This window comes from Megalobrama amblycephala, linkage group LG14, assembly GCF_018812025.1.
Source record: "Megalobrama amblycephala isolate DHTTF-2021 linkage group LG14, ASM1881202v1, whole genome shotgun sequence".
NCBI lineage: Eukaryota > Metazoa > Chordata > Actinopteri > Cypriniformes > Xenocyprididae > Megalobrama > Megalobrama amblycephala.
This window is the reverse complement of record NC_063057.1, coordinates 30,675,479-30,697,727: the sequence shown is the minus strand read 5'-3', so window position 1 is coordinate 30,697,727 and position 22,249 is coordinate 30,675,479. Positions and strand designations below refer to the sequence as shown.

The 22,249-nt window shown below is 40.8% G+C and overlaps 1 protein-coding gene across 1 annotated transcript; it reads left to right on the top strand.

The window, feature by feature from the left end:
* Positions 1-492: 492 nt before the first annotated feature.
* Positions 493-5,886, top strand: LOC125245999 (asialoglycoprotein receptor 1-like). The gene is made up of 4 exons (XM_048156829.1): positions 493-885; positions 4,366-4,764; positions 5,466-5,593; positions 5,681-5,886. Exons 1-4 carry the CDS (start codon positions 723-725, stop codon positions 5,783-5,785), a joined length of 795 nt encoding a protein of 264 aa, XP_048012786.1. The 5' UTR covers positions 493-722; the 3' UTR covers positions 5,786-5,886.
* The last annotated feature ends 16,363 nt before the right edge of the window (positions 5,887-22,249 follow it).

The following is a 22,249-nucleotide window of genomic DNA, read 5'->3' as shown; positions in this document are numbered from 1 at the left end:
CCGCACATGACAATGATCTTTGCAGTCACTCCAGACTTTATTTAACTCATTTAAGACTGCTTACAAGGATACTCGACAAAGCGGATATTTTGGCATACTTTTGTGTTTTTGTCCGTTCAAGCGCGAAAGAGAATTCAATGTGACCACACTGTATGTGTGCACGAGTGTGTGTGTATCACATAGACAAATAGATCACAGACGCGCGTCAGTACAGATTTTAAGTTCTTGTTTTTGCGTCTTATCACGCTTGAATGGTTTAATGAATGATAGCATGATCATATACTGTAACATATCCTAGCATGTATGTATGTAACCCCCTTTGTAATTGTTAACATTTTCATAAGTGACTGTAATTTAATTACACATTTTTTCTCGTAACTGTGACGAATTACGGTTACATTTATTTTGTAATTAAACTTAGCGCCGTTACATGTAACTAGTTACTCCCCAACACTGCTTGCATTGAGATCTCTTCTCTGATGACATGTTTACTGGCGCAACCTGATCAAATGACATAAAAGCAATAGCAATGGCTGAGTTTCACTCGAATATGAAACTTCTGTTTCATGTCAACTTTGACACAGGGTCTGATGTCATGTTTTTGTTTTCACACACTGACCACAAGTTTGTTTGTCACTGGCTTTACAAGAAGACGAGTGCTGACTACATCTACAACGAACAAGGAACAAGATCATTTAATGTTTGAAGGTTAAAGAGCAGAAATGTCTGATGGTATTTATGAAGATGTGATCAGGACTGAGTCTGAGAGAATGAACACAGACAGAATGGAGATGACAGTGGTAATCTATGAGAATGCAGAAGAATATGTGAGAGATCATGACTTCAGGACAGAGACAAACACACACCAACCACTTCAGCGTACAGGTAATCACATTCATTACTTTGATCAAATCATCAGAGTCTGCACATGTTCAGTCATTTAATGTCAGACCTGTGCTGTTCAGAAGTGATTGTGTGAAGATCAGAAGAAGCTACAGTGTGTTTGGTTCAGCTTTGTGTTCTTCTGATGCTATTGTAGGATTTAATAACTAACCATTTGTAAATGTTTACTCAGCCTGTGTGTTTCAGTTAGGATGGTCAGTCCATTTCGTCCGATACTTCTTTTGTTTGAGGCCATTTCTTCCAATGACTAATCATGCGAGACCTGACACTGACGTTGTTTTTTCTGAGACTTGAAGACTTTCCATCTAAAGCCCCGGGTATACTTCACTTTCCGTGGCCGGACGCGTCTCGCGCGCAGTCGCGTCCACGCATCTATCAAAGTATACTAAACCACGGATGCGCACGGATGACCGTGTTCGACACATGCGCAGTACAATTTTTTCTATACTTTTACCAGACATTGTCATCAACCGGACATTCACTAGGCAGGATCGGAGAAGAAAAATAGTGCATCCACCATTGCAACATTCAGAAGATACACCAAGAGAACAGGAATCAAAAATGATGAAGAAGGCATGCTTCCGAGTTTACCAGCTAACAAAATTACGTAACTGTTACGTAATTGCAACGTAATCTGGTGACCAAAGTTTCGTTGTGGCAACCGGAAAAGTGAAAGGTGCCTATAAGTCGCCACAACGTAACTTTGTGACGTTGCCAGTAACTGCGACGTCGTGGCAACGTTGTGTATCAATAGTTGTGTGTTGGTAATCAGTTGGTAATTTTTATATTTATTTATTTTATTTTTCTATGGGCGGACATGCAGTAGTTTAACCTAATTTATGTCCTCATTTGCCCAGACTAATTTAAAGGCTATTCCAACAGCTGTGAACGATGAATGCAGAGCTCAAAATGAATTCAATTCATTTATTTTGAAAAACTATACCCAAACTATAAATATAAACATATAGCCTACAGCAACATAAAATAAAAGCATTCAAGACGTTTTTTTTAGGTCAGTATTATTAAAAACATATATGCTGTGCTAGCATAACATTTTGCTAACATATATTTCAGACGATCAATGAAAGATATCATATAACCACAGAGGTAAAAATATTAACAAAAGTACTTAAAGTAGACTGTAGGTAATGTTACTTAACCAATCTGACGCAGTTGTTGAACTTTATTGCTATAAAACTGACGAGAAACACGACGCTGTCCTCTCCAGCAGCTTGAATGTTTTCCCGGTTGCCATGGCAACTCTAACGGCCACCAGCACACTAACGTAACATAACAATAAAAAAGGTTTAGCGTCTTTCCAAAGTTTATTTTATACATTTTTATAAAAGCCATTTATTCGTTGTCACCTCGGAAAAATAAATTCTTCTCTCAGAAAAATTAACTTCACTCACTTGTCAACATACTGTGGGCGCGCGTGCACTCCATTTGTGGAGGCGCGCGCTGTATGTCACGTCATAAAAAGCAGTCATCCATATTCTGACTTGGTGAAAAGAAACAATTTTTTTCTTCAGGGAAATTTCAGTCTTGTGTCTGACGTTTAATTACACTTTTTAAAAGCAAACTCTGGTAATAATAACATATAAATAACGTGTAAATTATGGTAATGAAATTGCGAGCACATGACGTTGCTGTAACGTTGCCAGTAAGTCATGGAATGACCATTATATTACGAATAAAGTACGTATCTGGAACGTCCTTGGTTTTCTTATAACGTTAGGAGATTATACTAATGACGTTGTGAGATGGTAATTTAATGGTAATAATATTACGGGCATACAACGTTGTAGTTACGTTACTAGTCATGAAATTACCAATATATTACGAATAGAGTATCTAAAACGTTCTTGGTAATCTTATAACGTTAGGAGATCATACTGACGACGTTGTGAGATGGTAATCTGAAGGTAATGAAATTACTGGCATGCGACGTCGTAGTTACGTTGTCAGTTATGCTGCGTTCCAGGCAGGTTTTTGAGCCCATAAGTCACGATTTCAAATCACGACTCACGACTTTGTAGCGTTCCAGGAAAGTCACGCCAAACTGCGTAAAAGTGTAAACAAACCAACATGGCAGACCATATGGGGCTTATGCTCATTAATTATTTCTATCGCCAAAGGTGCTTACTCCTTGCTTACTTGAGGGAAACGGAGGAGGAAAACAGCGCATAAGGCAAGAGAAGCTGTTATACCTTTTATTTTACCGTGCACTTGCATCCTTAAGGGGCTGCCATTGTTGTTTCACAGGCTATGTGACGTCAGAACTCGTAACTGGGAGTACATCGATCTGGTACGAGTTCACGGGTGGGAAGTCACGGCTTTGACTGCTGTTCCAGTGCACTTTCACGGGTAGAAGGTTGGAAAAACACGGGTTATGGGTTGCCTGGAACGCGGCATTAGTATGTCATTAAATTATCAAAAAGTACGAATACATTACGTAACTGTTACGTCGTGTGTTAGCTGGGTTTACTCGTCTTGTTTTTGAATCACTCTTTACACACACACTTCTTCGATGACTGCACATTGTGCTCAGTACTGTGCGTATTGCCACCTAGTGGACTCTTCTGTCCTGCTTGTGCATGCGCTGTTGTGACGAAAATTGCGTCATGTGGACGGTGCACGAACGCGGATGGCGGAAGTATACGCTTAAGGCATGATGCCGTTTCGTAATATGACTGAAGTCTGTCCTAAAATGTCCTAAATGTCCTAAAATGTACACTGTACCCGAGTCCTTCATAATAATGTTGATGAGAATGCTGCTCTATCTTTGTGTTGGCGTAGAAACAGAGAAACCACAGGCTTGACTTTACAGGCATAGTGCTGTTACAATCATTCTGTGGCAAACAAATTTGAAGATTTCACACAGGAACTTAAGGAAAAAGCTTAAAAGAACAAAAAAGCACTATTGAAAGTATCATAAAATATGACCATATGACCTGGGGGTTCATTCCACGTCTTCTGTAGTCGTATGATATATTTGTGTGAAGAACAAACCGAAATTTAAAGTATTTATTGATCATCTTCTCCTGTGAGCTGTTCAAGGATACAACTGAATCAGAATCATGATTTCATTTACATCCACCCTGAAAATGCAGTTATATTGAGATTGAGGCAATATTGTGATTAAACTTGACCTCATGTCCGTTCTCAGTGACATGTGATTGATTGCATTTAAAGAAGCATCGCAGGCGATAGAAACAAACATGCAACAGAAGAACAGAGATTGATTTCAAGCACAATTAAGATACATTTTCTCATCAATTTTGCTGGATTAAGTAAGGTGAATTTTCTCTCATGTATAATTTTCCATGACCAAGTGAACAAAAATGCCTTGTTTATGGCAATATAAACACTGAACCAAGAGAAACCATACAGGTACACATACAACACAAACATACAATTAGGAATTGAGAAAACATTCATCTTGATGTCTGTCATTTTCAGGAAGTGATAATGTGAAGATCAGAAGCTCCAGAGCAGCTGCAGTGTGTTTGGTGCTGCTGTGTGTTCTTCTGCTGACTGCAGTCATAGTGCTGTGTGTCCACATCCATACAAAGACCTCAAACTACACACCAGAGACACACCAGCTACTAACTAACATCACCAACCTCACAAAAGAGAGAGACCAGCTACTAACCATGATTACCAACCTCTCAGAAGAGAGAGATGGGCTGAAAATAAAGAATGAAAACCTGACCAATGAGAGAAACCAGCTACTAACCATGATTACCAACCTCACAGAAGAGAGAGATGGGCTGAAAGTAAAGACCAAATACCTGACCAGTGAGAGAGAGCAGCTAAAATTGGAGAAAAATGATCTTCAGATGAGTCTTGGTAAACTGGGTGAGTTTCTTTTGTCATTTTAGTAGTTTCTACAGAGCAGGAATATAATCTGGTTAGTATTCATAGGTGTTTGAATGTCAAGTGTAATTCTAGTGCACATATTCACAGCATGGAAAGAGTCTATAGTACAAAATAAATTCAGTAACACTTTATTTCAATTGTTCACTTTACACTTTCTACTGACTACAAGTAACTTTACAACTACATGTCAGTTTATTCTCCTAATCCAGACCCCTAATCCTACAGTCTACTGATACTCTAAGTATAATAACTTTGCAACTCTCATTAGTTAATGTCTAAATTGAACCATCAAAATAAATGCATAATCATAAATTCAAATGGAAAACCTATTTACAATGTAAAATGTAAAGAATGAACAAATGTTTCCTCTTTTTAGGATAATTATAATAACAAATTTATGATTCTTAGATTTGGAGTGTAGTTACAATCCCTATCAATACTATTGAGACTGTGTTCATAACTGACACTTGTTAAGTGATGTGTTCAGGCTACGTGACTTATTTTAAGGGTGTTTTCACACCTAGTTCATTTGAGCCCTCCAAACGCTCGCGGTTTAGCGTGTATATGTGAACAAACCAAGTGATCTCAACAGAGATAGTTACCACCCACTGACACTAAAGCTCACAGATGAACGAGACAAGTAAAAAAGGTGCTAATAGTTAAACTTGTTGTGTTTACAGATGGATGGATTTACTATCAATCCAGTTTTTACTTCATTTCCTCTGAGGAGAAGAACTGGGCTGGGAGCAGAAGATACTGTACAGAGAGAGGAGCAGATCTGATCATCATAAACAACAGAGAGGAACAAGTGAGTAAAGGGGAGAGAGAGAGAGAGTGTGTGTGTATTTAGCTTCTACCTGTAAATGATGAAATGTATCTGTGTTTTTATTCTTAGGAATTTGTCAGGAAACGTTTTGATGGTTTCTGGATTGGTCTGACTGACAGTGATGTGGAGGACAGATGGAAATGGGTTGATGGCAGCGCACTGACCTCTAGGTAAGAAATCACTTAAAGGTGATAGAGAGGATTTTTTAATCGACTGAGAAACCAAAGACTGTTACTGAGTTTTTGAAATGAGCGCATGCGTAAGAACAACCCCCCTCCTTCACAGATCATTTCAAAGGAACGCCTCCAAAAACTCGTGCACGAGTATTGGAACATGAGTGTTTACCACCGGCATTCGCTGTGTCGTGTTAGTGGATTAATTATGTCGGACTCACCGCAGGTAACTCATAATCTGCAGTTGTTACTCCTGTCTCCTGACAAAAACATTGCATGCGGCGCCTGTGGAGTGTGGAAAGTTACTGGAGCGCGCAGCCGCGTGTCTCTCACATGGATCGTCATGGCAGTGATTGACAAGCCAGAGGGCCAATCGTTTACGCGATGATCGCGATGATGTTTTTAAGGCCCTTCCTCGTGCACAGATGATGTATATTAATATTATTACTTTCAGTGCACCTAATAAATAGTCTTTTATCAGTTAGTAAAGACAGTTTCAAGTAATATTGCAAAAATGTATAAAACAAAACATCCTCTTTAGCACCTTTAAAGGTGCTCTAAGTGATGTCACGCGTTTTTAGGCCAAAACATTTTTTGTCACATACAGCAAATATCTCCTCACTATCCACTAGCTGCCTGTCCCCTGAACACACTGTAGAAAAACGCGGTCTCTGTAGTCGCCACAAGCTCCGAAAACGGCAATAAAAACAAACTGGTGCAGCCTGTACCACGAATCATAATAAAGACGCTCCAGCCAATAACTGACAAGAATGATTTTAAATGCGCGTTCATGACTGTTTCAGGAAGCACGGAGGGGAGGGGAGGAGGAGGAGGAGGAGGAGGAGGAGGGAGGGTCTAGCTAGCCTCTGTTTTGTTTGACAACACTTTGAACGTCAACAGGAAGTTACATCCACCCAGGATCACTTAGAGCACCTTTAAGTGAACTGATTATTCTCTAATAAATGATCATATCTCACAGTCAGTATCATATCACACAGGAAGCAGCACTGAACATCTAATGCTGATCTGTTCTTTCAGGTTCTGGTGGTCTGGACAGCCTAATAGTCACAGTGGTGATGAAGACTGTGCTGTGACTTATTCAAGAGGATGGGAAGATTATCCATGTAATGATGCACTTAGATGGATCTGTGAGAAGATTATTTTTAAATGACACATTTCAATAAATATGTGAGCATAATGCATTATGAACACAAGCAACTCATAAAGTAATACAGCAAAACATAATAATTGCACATAATGTATTACATTACTAATAATCTACTATAATAAACTAATAATCTTTTTTTTTTAAACTTAAACCAGCTACAAAATAGACCAGATTTAAATATACATAAAATTATTACTACTAGTAGTACTACTGTACACAGGGTTGCCAAGTCCTAGAAATATTTCCAGCCCATTGACAACTCAAACCCCCCCCAAATGGAATGAAACCAATTTTTCCAGTGTCCAATAAGATTAGACTACACTACTGGATTCCCACAAAGGGCCTTAAAATAAACGTGATATATACAGTTTTTGCCTTTTCTCTTAACCCTCCCCCAATTCTTATAACACACACTGTATTTTTTTTTACACAATCTTATACAATAAAGGACACAGAAGAGCATGTCCTCGCTGATATTTTCAGCTTTTTCACTTTTTTCTCTTCTCTGCACTTGTCTCTGATGCTCTTCTCTCCAGATCTGCTGTTGTTCTGTTTACACACAAGCATCAAAATACAAATTAACATATATTGTCAAACTCAATGCACACAGGCTATTATCAATGTTATAACCCAGTGGTTCCCAACCAAATTCCTGGAGGCCCACCAACACTGCACATTTTGCATGTCTCCTTTGTCTGACACACCCATTTTAGATCTTTGAGTCACTACTAATGAGCTGATAACCTTAATCAGGTGTGTTTGATTGAGGAGACATGCAAAATGTGCAGTGTTGGTGGGCCTCCAGGAATGTGGTTGGGAAACACTGTTATAACCAATATGCTTACTTGGTGAACTTGAACCCTTGTCCTTTGTTTTTGTTCTTGTTTGTCTTCTCTTTTCCAGAACTAATCAGAACATTTTCTACTTAGATGGCTTAACTGTGCAGTTTCATTTTTATTACAGCTTTGAACAGAACTATCTACAATCTCAGGTGCTCTCTTCCACACCCTTCTCAGGTGGTGCTGAATAGATTTCAGAAGTAAAGAAAGAAAGCATGCATGCTCGAACACTGCTAAAGACTAAGGCTACGTTCACACTGCAGGGCTTAATGCTCAATTCCGATTTTTTGAAAAAATTCGATTTTTTTGCAAGGCCGTTCACATTTTCAATTAAATGCGACCTTTTGTGATCTCCTGTGTGAACGTGAAATGACCTAGAAGTGACCCGCATGCGCAGAAGAGTACGCAACGGTCAACGACGTCACTCGTTGTTTGCGGAAGTAGCTAACGTTAAACATGGATGTCAACAACAGTGTAGTCAACAGCGGAGCTCTTTTTGCAATATTAAAGTTATTTTCCCAACGGAGCCAGCACAATTACAATCGTCCGCCATGGTTGTTGTTTATCTTCTCGTTCCCGCCTACTTCAACGCACAATTATGACGTTTGTAGCGTATCAATGACGTACGGGTCGGATACATGTGGCCTGGCTGTTCAGACGGAGGTCGCATTTCAAAAGATCGGATACGTATCGGATTCAGGACCACATACCCAAGTGGCCTGGGTCACATTTGAAAAGATCGGATCTGTGTCGTTCAGACTGTCATGAAAAGATCAGATACAGGTCGCATAGGGGCAAAAAAATCGGAATTGGGTTGTTTCAGCCTGCAGTGTGAACGTAGCCCATCACAATATATAGAATAGAAAAAGTAGCAGGTGGTTCTTTCTACTATTTTGGCATTGGATGTTTTTACTTTTACTTTTTTTTTTTTTTTTTTACTTTGCTGTTTTACTATATTACAGTATTTTTGAAACAAAAAAAAAATTAAGCAGATAATGGTGCTAAGCGATTTCCGGGTAGGTAGAGTAAACCAGGGGGGCCGTGTCTAGCGCCGACTCTCACTACGGTTTACTGATTTATTGTTTTCTTTATTATTTTAGTTTTTTGTTTTTGGAGGTATCCCGGGGGGGAGGCTTGCCTCTCAACTGGTACCCTCTGAAGACTAGAGAGGACTTAGTTAGGTCTTGGGTAGGTAGGTGTAGGTCTGGAGTCGATTGCACCATTATATTGTGCTTTTTTTTTTTTTGCTCAATTTGACTACTATTTAATTGAATATAAATCAACCAAGTGTAGGATGATTTGCCTGTTATTGCCCAACATACCTGTTACTATAACATTGCTTTTAAGGAACTTAAACCAGCCACCAAGCAAGCTTTTACCACCTTTCTGTGCTTAAATTTGCTGAATTTAAACAGCATTTCATAACAAGTGTAACAAATTGCCTTTTTTTTTTTAAGACTTTTTTTTATTATTATTATTATTTTGAAAATGTTCCATATTGTGGAATTCATGGAATCATCTGAAGTGGAAGTCGTGCCATCTTCATGGGTACAGAATGGCACCTGTGCTTGGCCATCCTACAAATCTATGGCTAAGATCCAGAAGGCTGTAACAATGCAAGAATCTCCTAATCATACATGGAGAGCTTTTAGGGTGCGGATTATTCACACGACAGGTAGTAAAACATTAAGGAAACTGTGACAGTATTTCATGATTGTTACATTTTTGGGGAGGTTACAAACATTAATGTTTTACAGACTCGTATCAAGAAGCTTGACTCAACTTCCACAGGCAACTTAGATGTCCGACTTGCAGACAGATGATGATGATCGTCCAGCATACACAAAAAGAAAGAACAGGTTTGTTTGTATTTTATATATTTACCACAGTTTTTCATATTAACCCCAAAATGAATTGTCCGTCAGCAACATGAGGGTGAATAGATGTTTAAAGAACTCTAATTTTGAAGTATTCCTTATATGTACATTGTATGTAAATTGCATTAATCTATTACAAAATGCCATTTTTAATTTCTAATTTTTCTTATCAGGGGAAATAAAAGACACAACTCTAGTGAGAGTGATGAAGAGACTGTCTTTGTAAGCAAGAGACTGGAGAAAAAAAATGCAGAACTGAGGAATGTTCGGAGGTTGTTGCAGCACCGCAAATACTGTCACCACCAATGACTATGGCAGAAGTCTTACAATACCATCCGTGTGTCTGGATGGAGTTCTTGAGTCTCAGCACCTCTAGGAACATTTTAAGCCCTTGTACCAGTGCAGCTGGAGATGGAGACAGAACCTGTTGCAATTCGTTGTGTGTTTGTAAGTATGCAAAACTTAATGTTTTTGAAGGGCTAATTAGACTAGAAATAAAGAATTATAGAATAACTAAAGAGCAATTGTAGAATAATTATAGAATTTTATCAGTATGTAAAAGAATGCTCTGGGGTATTTTTTCTTTTTTTTTCTTTCTTTTTTTTCCCAAGTGGGTACATTTTAATATAATATTGCCCTGCTTATACCTACCAAACGCAATATATATAAAAAAATGAAAAGTTCATATATGCTCATGTATTATTTTTGTATTTTGCAGCCCTGCTGACTGAAGTTTTAAAAGCACAAGAGATTGTAAAGCAACATCTGGTCATGATTCTCAAAAATCAGCAAAAACAGTACAGTTCACAGTCTCGGAGTGATGAGCTTCCAGACATTGGCACATTTAACCTTCCTTTATATGATTTGTCTGAGCTGGAAAGGCTTGAAAATCAAATAAAGGATCAGCCAGAACAAATGAAGAAGTTAGTAAGTTAAAGCCCTTGCATTTTCTTACACAATTTCTTGTATTTATATATATATATATTTATATATACAGTGATGCCGGTAACGCGTTACTCTAATCTGACCACTTTTTTCAGTAACGAGTAATCTAACGCATTACTATTTCCAAACCAGTAATCAGATTAAAGTTACTTGACCAAGTCACTGTGCGTTAGTATTTTTGTCATTTTCCTTAATAAAAATATATATTTATTTCTTCTTGCATCTCGGGGAGTGAAGTCACGTATGCGACAAGTCACGTTTTCAGCATGCATGAAGTTAACGTCACGTGTACGTACCACGCAGCGGCACAAACGTGAACAATGGAGGGAGGCGAGAGATGTGCGTTTTCTAGATGGAAATACAGTCACTATTTTGAGTTTGTGTCAGCTAAAGATGACAACATTAAGGTCCGTTGTACACTCTGTGCTGGTGGTGACAAAGTGTTATCTAGCTACAAAAACACTACGTCGAATTTGAAAAAACATTTGGAGTCGCAGCACTGCACAGTCAAACTTATAGAGCAAGTCACACCAGGTGATGAGAAGCAGAGAGCAGGAGGTCCCCGACCACCCAAACAACAAAAGCTGGACTTTGGTGCAAAACCAGTAAGTGGGGGAGAGTTGAAGAAGTTAGTCGGGCAGTTTGTTGTGGAGGAAATGCTGCCATTAAATATGGTTGACTCGCCCTCGTTTCGTGCCATAATAAACAAGATCCCTACCACTGTCAATGCCGCGCTGCCTCACAGAACAGCTTTTTCTTCTTACATGGAGGAGGAGTATGCAGTGATGGAGAGAAATCTGAAGGCAGCGCTGAATGAGGTCGACTTTGTGTCAGCTACCGCGGATATTTGGACTGCTAACAACAGAAGTTATATGGGAGTAACGCTCCACTGGATTAGTAGATCCACATTAGAGCGCAACAAGGCTGCATTGGCATGTAGGAGAATTCGCGGCAGACACACGTATGATGTTATTGGTGCAGAAATCGAAAACATTCACTCTTCGTATGGATTACAACACAAAGTAGTTGCAACAGTGACTGATAATGGATCCAACTTTGCCAAGGCGTTTAATGTTTATCAGCCTGTCACAGAGTCAGATGATGAGACGGAGGAGGGAGAGTCCACCCCCACAAATGATGATGTCACTTTTTTAGATATGTCAGAAATCCTCTCAGCTGTAGATGAAAGTGAATGCCAGCTGTCTCTTCCCCCGCACCACAGGTGTGCTTCACACACCATCAACCTAATTTCCACAAATGATGTAGATAAATATTTAACTTCCAATGCAGAGAGCAAGGCTGTGTATAGGAGCAGCACAGCAAAATGCTCAGCTCTTTGGACCAAATCAAGTAGATCTACCCTTGCATCAGAAACAGAAGTCAGCAAAAGAAAGCTCCTGGTACCAACATCCACAAGGTGGAATTCAGTTTTTGATGCTGTAAAGAGAGTTGCAGAAATCCCCATGTGTGAGCTGAATACTCTGTGCACCAAGCTGGGAGTTAAGTGCTTCAAATAGAAAGAGTACCAGTTTCTGCATGAGTACTGCACCGCCATGAAGCCTCTGACTGCAGCACTTGATATTTTACAAGGTGACTGTCCTTATGGGACTTTACTGCCCACACTTGAAGTTCTGATGCAGAAGACCCTGGATGTTAAAGATGCCCTCTCCAGTATGACTGCAGGCCTTCCAGATGCCATAGTGCAGGTATGTTCCCCTCTTTTAAGCTAGTTAAAATTTCTTGCATCACACTAGTCATGAACATGGAACAGAATATACATTATCATTGCAAAAGAAGATTAAAAATATACAAATACAAATGTCAGTAAGTAACCTAAAACAAAATTAAATCCATAATATTGATCCCACATTAGGCATGATTTGTAAGTAATTCAATGACATAATAAATAATAGGCCTGCATTATGTATGTATGCATATGTATGCATTAACATATCAATTATATTTTTCAGGCTATCCAGACCCGTTTTGCCGGTGTGCTGGACGACAAAGATGCCCTTCTCGCAGCAGTCAGTTGTCCAAAATTCAAACTCAGATGGCTGAGAGATGCCGGTAGGAGAGAGCGAGTAAAAGAGCTTCTGACAGCAGAGTGCCGCCGTACAACTGCTCTTGCAGCACAGAGCCCTGCTAGTGTGCCCACCACATCTGCCAGCCAAGGTGAGATGGACTTTTTCACTTTTGAGGCAGAGCCAGAGGAGACCTATTCTGCAGAAAATTAAGTCATGGACCAACTGAGGTCAGCATATGACCTTCAGATTCTGCATCAGTTTTCAAACATAAAGAACATTTTCTTGAAGTAGGGTTGGGGCGATATATCGCATGCGATTCTCACGCGCATTTCGTCAGTAAAGCCGGTTCCCTGATTACCGCTAAATCGCCATCACCTGCTTTCAAATGGAGCGCCTTTTAATAGACAGAGCCGTAGTTCACGGACAAGCCACGCAATATCGTGTTCAGTATCGAAGGCGATTCATCTTCGATACTGAACGCGATATTGCGTGGCTTGTCCGTGAACTACGGCTCTGTTTATTAAAAGGCGCTCCATTTAAAAACAGGTGATGGCGATTTAGCGGTAATCAGGGAACCGGCTTTACTGACGAAATGCGCGTGAGAATCGCATGCGATATATCGCCCAACCCTATCTTGAAGTATAACACTCCAACCCCATCAAGTGCTCCTGTGGAGCGGCTTTTCAGTCTGAGAGGTTTGGTGCTCACTCCTAGAAGAAATAGACTTTCTGACAAAAGGTTTGAGAAGCTTCTGTCAATGAGGTACAACCACTGGTTTACTCGCCCCACTCCACTGTTTCACTCATAACATGGGATTACAAAATAAGATTTGGCCAAAGTAACAAAAGTAAAGAAAACATGATATAAGCTTACATGTGGTGTTACACACTTGTTCCCTTTCGAAGGGAACTCCACTCTGCGTTGAACAGAACGCATTGGGGAACCGTCACGTGACCCAGGTGTCGAAAGCACTATCCAACAACTCCAATTGCTATTGGCCGGCGACAGCCTATCACGTCATACGGCGCGACCCGGATGTATAAAGGGAGCACCTGGAGAGACAGTCACTATCTTTTTCGTCTTTCGGTCCTGTTCTGTCTGATTGCATCTATAACCAACTCCGGTAGGGTTTTTAATATATGCCTTACAAACGTTCATGAAATGTGTTTATCTGTGTCCCAGGGAAAAATTTGACACTTGATATACATATTTTTCTGGGCGTTTTCTGTCTGGAGAGGAGCACGCATACACAGTGCTTGAGGGCACTGCTGTATGTTTGTCTGTTGTTTACGCTGTTCTCGTTTGTCACTCTTCCCGAGGGAAGAGCTGTCTGCATCATTGGCTGTTGGTTCTGGCCCCTGTTTGTGCTGAGGCTTAACGGTGGCTGCAATCATAGGGCTCGCAGATGAGCTCGTTGGGAAGTTTGAGAAAGTTTTTTCTCTCTAACTTCCCCGGGGCGGGCGAGAACGAGTGGATGACGATGACGTTCGTGTTTGACGTCCGGCGGCGAGCGCTCCTCTGGCGGGTGTATGCGAGCTGTTGTGTGTTTGGGACGCGCTTCTCGGCGGGCTGCAGCTGCCGGGAGAGCGCGTTAGGAAAGGAGCCGCGCGCGGACGGCTCGATGAGCGGTTCCTTTCTGTCTATTATTACGGCAGCTTCTATACTTTCCATTCCTTCGTTTGATCTCCGTGTTTGAGATCGGGAAGGCATGGAAAAACCCCTAGCCATTCAGTTTTGTATCTGAACCCAGACAGACGGGAGGGGGAGGAAGAGAGAGTGACGGGTGACCGATTGTAAACACTGTTGCGTTTGTAATCGATCCCCCAGCTATAGGGTGATTTATATCTACCCTCTCCTCTTCTTCTTCAACCTCCTGTGTGTGTGTGTATATATATATATATATATATATATATATGTATGCTTATATACATGTTTGTATATAGATGTGTATATGTGTATATATGTATGGACATATATCATGCTCAGATGCTTCTTATGGTCAGACTGATGGCTGGCCCATAGTCATTATTTCTATCAGCCCGCTGTTTCTGTTTGATAGTAAGAGGATCTTTTAGGCTTAAAAGAACCTTAGATTCCATCCTTTCATGTAAAAAAAAAGGAGCATTAGGAGTTTTTGGTTTTTGAGCCGCAGGAGGGTCTATATTTTATTCATTTAAAATAAGACCTTATTTTCCTGTATAGGTTTCTGAGCATGTAGTCAAGAAAATTAGGGGATGGGCAGACTGAAGTTGATAGCACTTGTCACTTCAGTTAATATGTAAATGTTTAGGTCGGTCTTAATCGGCCGTCTGACGTTGTTTGCTTGTGAGCTTCACTTTCTTTCTCTTATCCATGAGATTTGGAGGTGAAGCCCGGGCTTCACTAGGCTTGTGGCCCTGTAAGAAGGCCCGTAGCTTAGCGGCTAGGTACATAACCTTATGTATACTATCCCTTATTAGGTTGTATAGTTCCTAGTTCTGGCCTCCTCCCGAGGGAGTTGTTAGGCCATATGCCCATTATCCCCTATCTAAAATCTGTGCACGTTCAGGATAACACCTTTGAACAGTCAGGCCGGTGGCCGGCCCATGATGAAGCTTTTTCTGTAGGCCCGCCTTCTGGCTTGATAGTGAAAAGGTTCGTGAGGCTTTTGGAACCGGGGATATCATTCTTCTCCTTTGAAAGAACGAGGAAGGAATCTCTGGTCTTCGAGCCGCGGGAAGGTAAGACAAGGTCTGATTTAATCGCTTAAATGTTCGACCTTGTTTTTATTCCTGTGTTATTTCCTGGGTGTGTAACAGTAATAATGATAATGGGTTTTTTGGGCAAAAACTGGAGTGTTAAGACTGACTGAGCGAGCCACAGAATGGCTGCTGTTCAGTTTTCTCTCTGTATATTTTGCCGTTCGACTATTTTTCAGTGTAGTTCGAACTGGCACTCATCACTTCAGTTTATGTGTTTGTGGCGGTCCTTTCCGGCCGCCCAGCGTGATAGCTGTGATCTTTGCTGTATTTCTTATTTGAAATTTCGAGGTAGAGATCAGGCTTATTATAGCGCCTGTTATTTTGAATAGGCCTGTATGTTTTTGGCCAGGCTAGAACTAAGTGTATGTATGGTGTATGTATAAATAATTCCCATATGTATTTTAGTTTTTGGCCTTCTCCTGAGGGAGTGGCTGAATTTTTTGCCCAGATTATCCCATTGCTTATGTAGGTGCAACGATGAGTGTAACAGCTAGGTTTTTAGACTGCTCTGTTAGAGACCTGATGCTGTTTCTCAGGTGGTAGGCCCTTATCTTTGCGTAGATAAGTTTATGCTATTAATGTTGCTAGGCCCCACTCTCTAGAACATTCATGCTGAGAGGAAAAAATATTTTCTTCCGAGCCACTTGATATTTTCAAGTTTGAGTTGACTATGCCAGCATTTTAGCTCTGTCCTCTAAGGCTTGGAACAGATTTGAGAATCTGTAGCAATGATTTTATTTTTTCTCTCTGTCAAATGGCATGTATTTCGAAGTTTCCTTTGAGTTCTAGACGTTTGCCCTACATTTGGTATGTGAGCTTGATATGCTGCCACAGGTTGGCACCCGCTTATGATAGTAGGCCTTCTTAAAAGCAGCCTCTATGTAAGTGTTTGGTGAATCCTTTCCCCAGTGTTACTGAGTGCATCACCTGTTGGATTGCATACTCAGGGTAGCTAGATCACTTTTTGAGAAAAGTTAGTATCTGTCAGCTCCCTTTCCAGTTATCTGTTTATCAGCTATATTGCATATAACGGTGATTGTAGGCTAGACTGTTCAGCCTCCTTCTAGTTAGCAATAGTTTTTTACTGCTGTGTAATAGATTTCAGTCTGCTCACATACTGTTTTTGGTCTTTACACTGCTTCAGGCCCTGCAGCATGTTGTTTGAGGTAGCAGGCTCAACCAGCCTCCCTTAAGCCATGTTGGTTGTGTATGGTTCCCTTTAGTCACAAAACTTAGGGTACTTTGCCTGTTTGGAAAGTGTAGCCTAGCACAGGTAGCAGTTAGCTTCCCATAGTTTATTGGGTTAGAGCTGGTTCCCTGTAGCTTGGTTCCCTGGAAATTCACGAACTGAAGCCACGTGTCATTGAATCGGCAGGCCCCTTCAGGCCTCCTTTTTAGTTTACGTGTTGGCACAGATTGTGTTTTTCTGTGCGGGTCTGGATGAGATGTCAGTAGTGAAACCTTACTGAGGTTTGGTTTAACCTATTGTTGCCTCTGAGTCGATGATTCTAGTTGAGCTAAGAGCCACCTAGCGCTTAGGTTGGATCTTTGTGCTCCTGGAAACGGCCACGAGACTTACGCCGTGTGTCCTGAAGGATGCTAAGCCTGCGGGCCGCCTTTATTGGACATACTGGTGTTTGTTTTGGGTGTATTTCTCCCTGAGAACTAGTCATATACACTTTCGCTGGCCAGGGGCCCAAGTGGTAGATTCAACCCCCTCTTTTGCGGGTTGTTTACCTGGCTTGGGACCTAAACACTACCACGAGCTGATGCCACGTGTTTGTTGAGGTTATAGGCCTTCCAGGCCTTCCTTAATACGTGTTGGCGTACGCTGTACTCCTCTTGTTTAAAGAGTAAAAAGTGTTTTTTACTGAGTACACTGCTTGTCGGATTGTGTTGGGTGGATTATTAAGGAGCACTGTGCAGCTTTCCCACGGCTGCCATGGAAGTTATCTGTCTCTGTACGTTAGACAGGTGTTCAGAAAGGCGTTTTACTAAAACGGGTCGTTTCTGGAGTGTACTTCTGTTGTCATGTTGTAAGTCCCTCCCGGGCCTCCATGATTATGTGCTCTTGGCATAGTCTACCTGTTAGGTGAGCTCTGTGCTTCCCCCTTGGGGTTGGGTTTGGTAATAGTGCTTAGCTCCCTAAGCTGGTTATGATGGTTAGGCCTTCATCAGGCCCCATCTTAAGAATCAGCCCTAGGCTGGTTTGTGCTCCCCTTTCAGGGTTTTCAGCGCACAGCCTCCTCAGTGCGTTAATTAAGCACTGGGTAGATCCTAGGTGAGCGGATTATCTCCCCTCGATATGAGGGTTCATAGCACTCAGCTGAGTTCTGCTCTCCAGGATGCCCGTCTCTACGTGTGGGTCTGAGCTGGTTTCTGCCTTTCTGCAGTCACTCTTACCTACTATCTTCCTGAAGAATGCGTTTTAGAGGCTCTGTATTCAGACAGGGTTGGCCTGAACTGAGTCTGTTCCCTGAGAAGACCAGGTCGGCCTCCCTGGTGGCAATGAGGGTGACCTTGCTCCCCTCATGAGTGACTGGCCGAGGTTCCCTTTGGTTCCTTGGCCACATTCCCTTAAAGGAACCACTTTTCTCACAAGAAAATTGGGTTCTAGACACCTTAGCGTTTCTCTAGGCTCTATTTGTTAAAAGAGAAAGGTAGAAGCCTGTGGGAAGGTCAGCTTGGGCTGTTGGCCAAAGGGAATGCTGTCACTGACAGCCTGGTGTGACCCGAGGGGGAGTTGCTGGGCAGTTTGAGAACTGCCTTGAGGTCTTTGCCTCAGCCATATTTTTTGGCAGGCACTCCCCTCCAGCATGGCGGCGTGGGTATATCGTTCCCCAATGCGTTCTGTTCAACGCAGAGTGGAGTTCCCTTCAAAAGGGAACGTCTCAGGTTACGTATGTAACCATAGTTCCCTGAGAACAGGGAACGAGACTCTGCGTTCCTTTGCCATGCTTCAGGTTGCCTGCCTTCAGAACAGTCCCTCAAGACGATAAGATAGTGACTGTCTCTCCAGGTGCTCCCTTTATACATCCGGGTCGCGCCGTATGACGTGATAGGCTGTCGCCGGCCAATAGCAATTGGAGTTGTTGGATAGTGCTTTCGACACCTGGGTCACGTGACGGTTCCCCAATGCGTTCTGTTCAACGCAGAGTCTCGTTCCCTGTTCTCAGGGAACTATGGTTACATACGTAACCTGAGACGTTTTGTTTTGTAAAACCACTCCTTGATGGTCAAGAAATTTTATAGTCTTTTTCTTTATTTTATTTTTTTATTAAAACAAGTATTTATGTTAAGTGAAGTCAAGAAAGACTTTTATTTTTTATTAAAACAAGTATTTATGTTAAGTCAAGAAAGACTGCCTTTATTTTTTGTAAAATATGTGTTTTTTCAGGAAATAGTTTTTAAGTTCAACTTTAATTGTGAGGAGATAGATTGTTGATGTTACTATTAAAAATACACTTCCAATAAAGTGAGTGTTGGCAAAACCGGTTGTCATTTTTATGTTGTCGGCAGCTGCTGAATGTAACTAATAAAGTAACTTGTAAAGTAACTTAGTTACTTTTTAAATCAAGTAATCTCCAAAGTAACTAAGTTACTTTTTAAATCAAGTAATCTGTAAAGTAACTAAGTTACTTTTTCAAAGTAACTGTGGCAACACTGTATATATATATATATATATATATATATATATATATATATATATATAATTTTTTTTTTTTTTTTTTTTTTTTTTTTTTTAATGATATTCAGTAATCGCTGTATTGTTAAATTGGATGTATTGCTTTTCTTTTCATCCTTCAAAGGTAGTCTATTTTGGAATTGTTGGTGGTTTTTCCACAAAAGAAGCAGTGTGGCGTATCCTGGGAAAACTTTTGGCAAACTGTTTGGCTAAAAAAATTAACTGGAGTGGTGCAAACCAGAAAGTGGCATTTCGTGCTTTGGCCCTTTAGGGCTGTTGTAGTCAGTAAATTGATTTTATGTGTACATATTTTTCAGCAAATTTAGGAGACTGCTATACATCTGTGGTTAATGTTACTTTTGTATGAATAACGTGTATTTTTAAAAAAAAAATGTTATATTTGTATAACTTCTCATCTCTTTTTGAATATTGTTTGCAGATGCAGTGAGAACAAATGTCCATACTAAGAGCTCCACTGATAAAGAGGTGGAAAAATATATAACAAGATGGCTACAACTTGTTCCTGACAGGGATGGAGGAAGGAAGGAAAGGGCTAAATCTAGTAATGTGCTTAATGTATAATTACTTGTGCAGTCTCTTTTATAATTTAATATTTACTAATTTTTCTAAAATTACTGTTAAACTCTTTGTAATTTTGTTGTACTTTATATAGATGTTTATTGATTCTTGTTTTATTTAACATTCTATATTGAAGTTTATTTTAAAATAGGTCTTAAGATGCATCTTAAAACACCTACTTAAATAAACTTGAATATAAAAAATATGCTTGTTTGTGTATTCAAGTTTAGTTAAGTGTGAGGTGTTTTTTTATATATATATAAATACTTTTGCACTTTTAAATATTATACTCGAATTTGTTTCTTTTAAGGTGTTTCTTTATATACTTGTGCACTTATTATACTTCAGTTTATTTTCTTATACTCAAGTTTATTTAAATAGTAGGTGTTTTAAGATGTTTCTTGATACTTGTACAATTTTATACATATTTCTTGTATTCAGTTTTACTTTAAGATGTTTAGATATTTGTGCAATTTAAATGTTATATAGCCTACCAGTGTATAATTTTTTTTTAAGGTGTTTCTTGATGCTTGTGCAGTTTTTATAAATAAATATTGCCTTCATATGTTCTGCCCTTTGTGTGTTTTTATTTTTATATTTATATATATATATATATATATAATATATGCATGCATGCTACAGTTAGGGGATATATATAATATGTTTTAGATTAACATTATACATTTGCTGTGATATCAGAACAAGTGGTCATATATTCAAGAATTATTAATAAAGGTAGATATTCCACATTAACATAACGATTGAGTCGTGCCAGTTCCGGCGCGAGGTGTTCATTAATCACAGCCTGATTCCGACTTGACTGCGGTGGTGTTGGCAAATCAACGGCTGCCGCAATTGGCCCGATTGACTCGGCCCGGAATCGGGCAGTGAGTACACCAGGCATCCGGTCCGAGTGCAGCAGATGGAAGCGGGCCAAGTGGTAAGTCTCCGGCAGGCGAGAATCTAACCAGAACTGGCCCGATTGTATTTTGTTATCTGGGTCCCATCTATACTTTAAAGCAAATCCAAATCAATTGGGTACATTTCCATGAAATGTAGTGAGAACATTCATGCTTCTCAAAGGATAAATCCTGTTAATTTTGTCACCTCATAATGGGTAATGGGTCATGACACTTCCTGCAGACACCACCACCAAAAAACAAAACAAAACAAAAAAAACCTGCCAACTGAGTGTGTGGATAAACAAAGAACTCTCACCATATGTTGGAATTCAGTGAGATGAACCAGTTTATTATTGGTAGTGTCGTGGAGACGGCTCCAACAAATATGAACTGTACTAAAAAAATTATACCAAAAGAACCAATTCATCAGGAAAAACCTAGGGTTGATATGGTCGATTTGATTACTCAAGGTTTGCAAAAAGAACAAGACGAAATCAAGAAGAAACTGTATCTTGTTATTAGGGATGGGTATGGATGGGTATGGCCCCGGGGCTAAATTATGAAAAACCGGTGTATCGATAAGCTCTGACGTTAGCGGTTCTGCTATCGGTACTGGAGAAATTATGAAGAAAACGTACATTTATTATTGCTATATAGACATTATCTTGCAAATTCTATCTCGCCACAGTCGCCAGCTGTGTCTTCTTCTTCTTCTTCATCCTGGCATTGCTCCCGCTATTGCAGGGTCCGCTCTTTGGCAAAGTCGTCTCCATTTGGGTCTGTCCAAGGCGTCTTCTGGGGACGATCGAAAGTCTTCCTTAATTCTGTCCATCCACCGTTTCTTTGGTCAACCTCGGGGACGGTGGCCTACAGGGTCGATCCGCGTGGCTGTCTTGGCTACCGAGTCTTCGGCACTTCAGACCACGTGATCATACCACCAAAGACGCGATTTGAGCATTTTTTCTTTGATAGGGGCTACGCCTAGCCGCTTCCATATGTTCATAATGCGATCCCATCGTGTGATTCCCAAGCTCCATCGGAGCATATGCATCTCCATGGTGTTGAGGGCCTGTTAATGAATGGTCGAAGCAGGCCAGCATTCGGAACCATACAGGGCTACTGGGCAGATCACCGTTTTGTAGATCTTTCCCTTGAGCTTGTCCGGCATCCGTCGGTCACACAGGACACCGGTCACTTGGCGCCATTTCATCCTGGCTGCTTGTATCCTTGCTTAAACATCGGCAGTGACACTTCCGTTGTGGCTGATGACTGAGCCCAAGTATCGGAATTCTTCAGTCTTCATCAGTTCTTCATTGCCGATGCTGATGGTGCCATCGGTTTGGGGGCCACCCTCCAGGTACTCTGTCTTCTTGATGTTAAGTCGTAGGCCATATTCGTCCAACCGGTCTTTCCATAGTTGGGTATCCCTCTGAGTCACTGCCCTAGTCTTGCTAGCGAGGAAAACATCATCGGCGAAGAGGAGTGACCAGGGGTGGGGCGTTTGCAGGTCGGCTGTGATGGTGTCCAGATAGAGGTTGAAAAGGAGGGGTGACAAAGCCGATCCTTGGTGGACTCCAACGTTGATTGGAAAGGGCGGTGACAGTCCAGCTGCGCACCTAACTGCACTGGTGACGCCTTTGTAGAGAAGTTTGATCCACTTGCCTCAGGGACTCCATGGGAACGGAGGGAATGCCAGATGAGG

Coding starts and splice junctions, on each gene's coding strand:
- LOC125245999 (XM_048156829.1), top strand. CDS start 723: ATGTCTGATGGTATTTATGAAGATGTGATCAGGACTGAGTCTGAGAGA. Junction 886..4,365: donor CCAACCACTTCAGCGTACAG/GTAATCACATTC, acceptor TGTCATTTTCAG/GAAGTGATAATGTGAAGATC. Junction 5,594..5,680: donor TAAACAACAGAGAGGAACAA/GTGAGTAAAGGG, acceptor TTTTATTCTTAG/GAATTTGTCAGGAAACGTTT.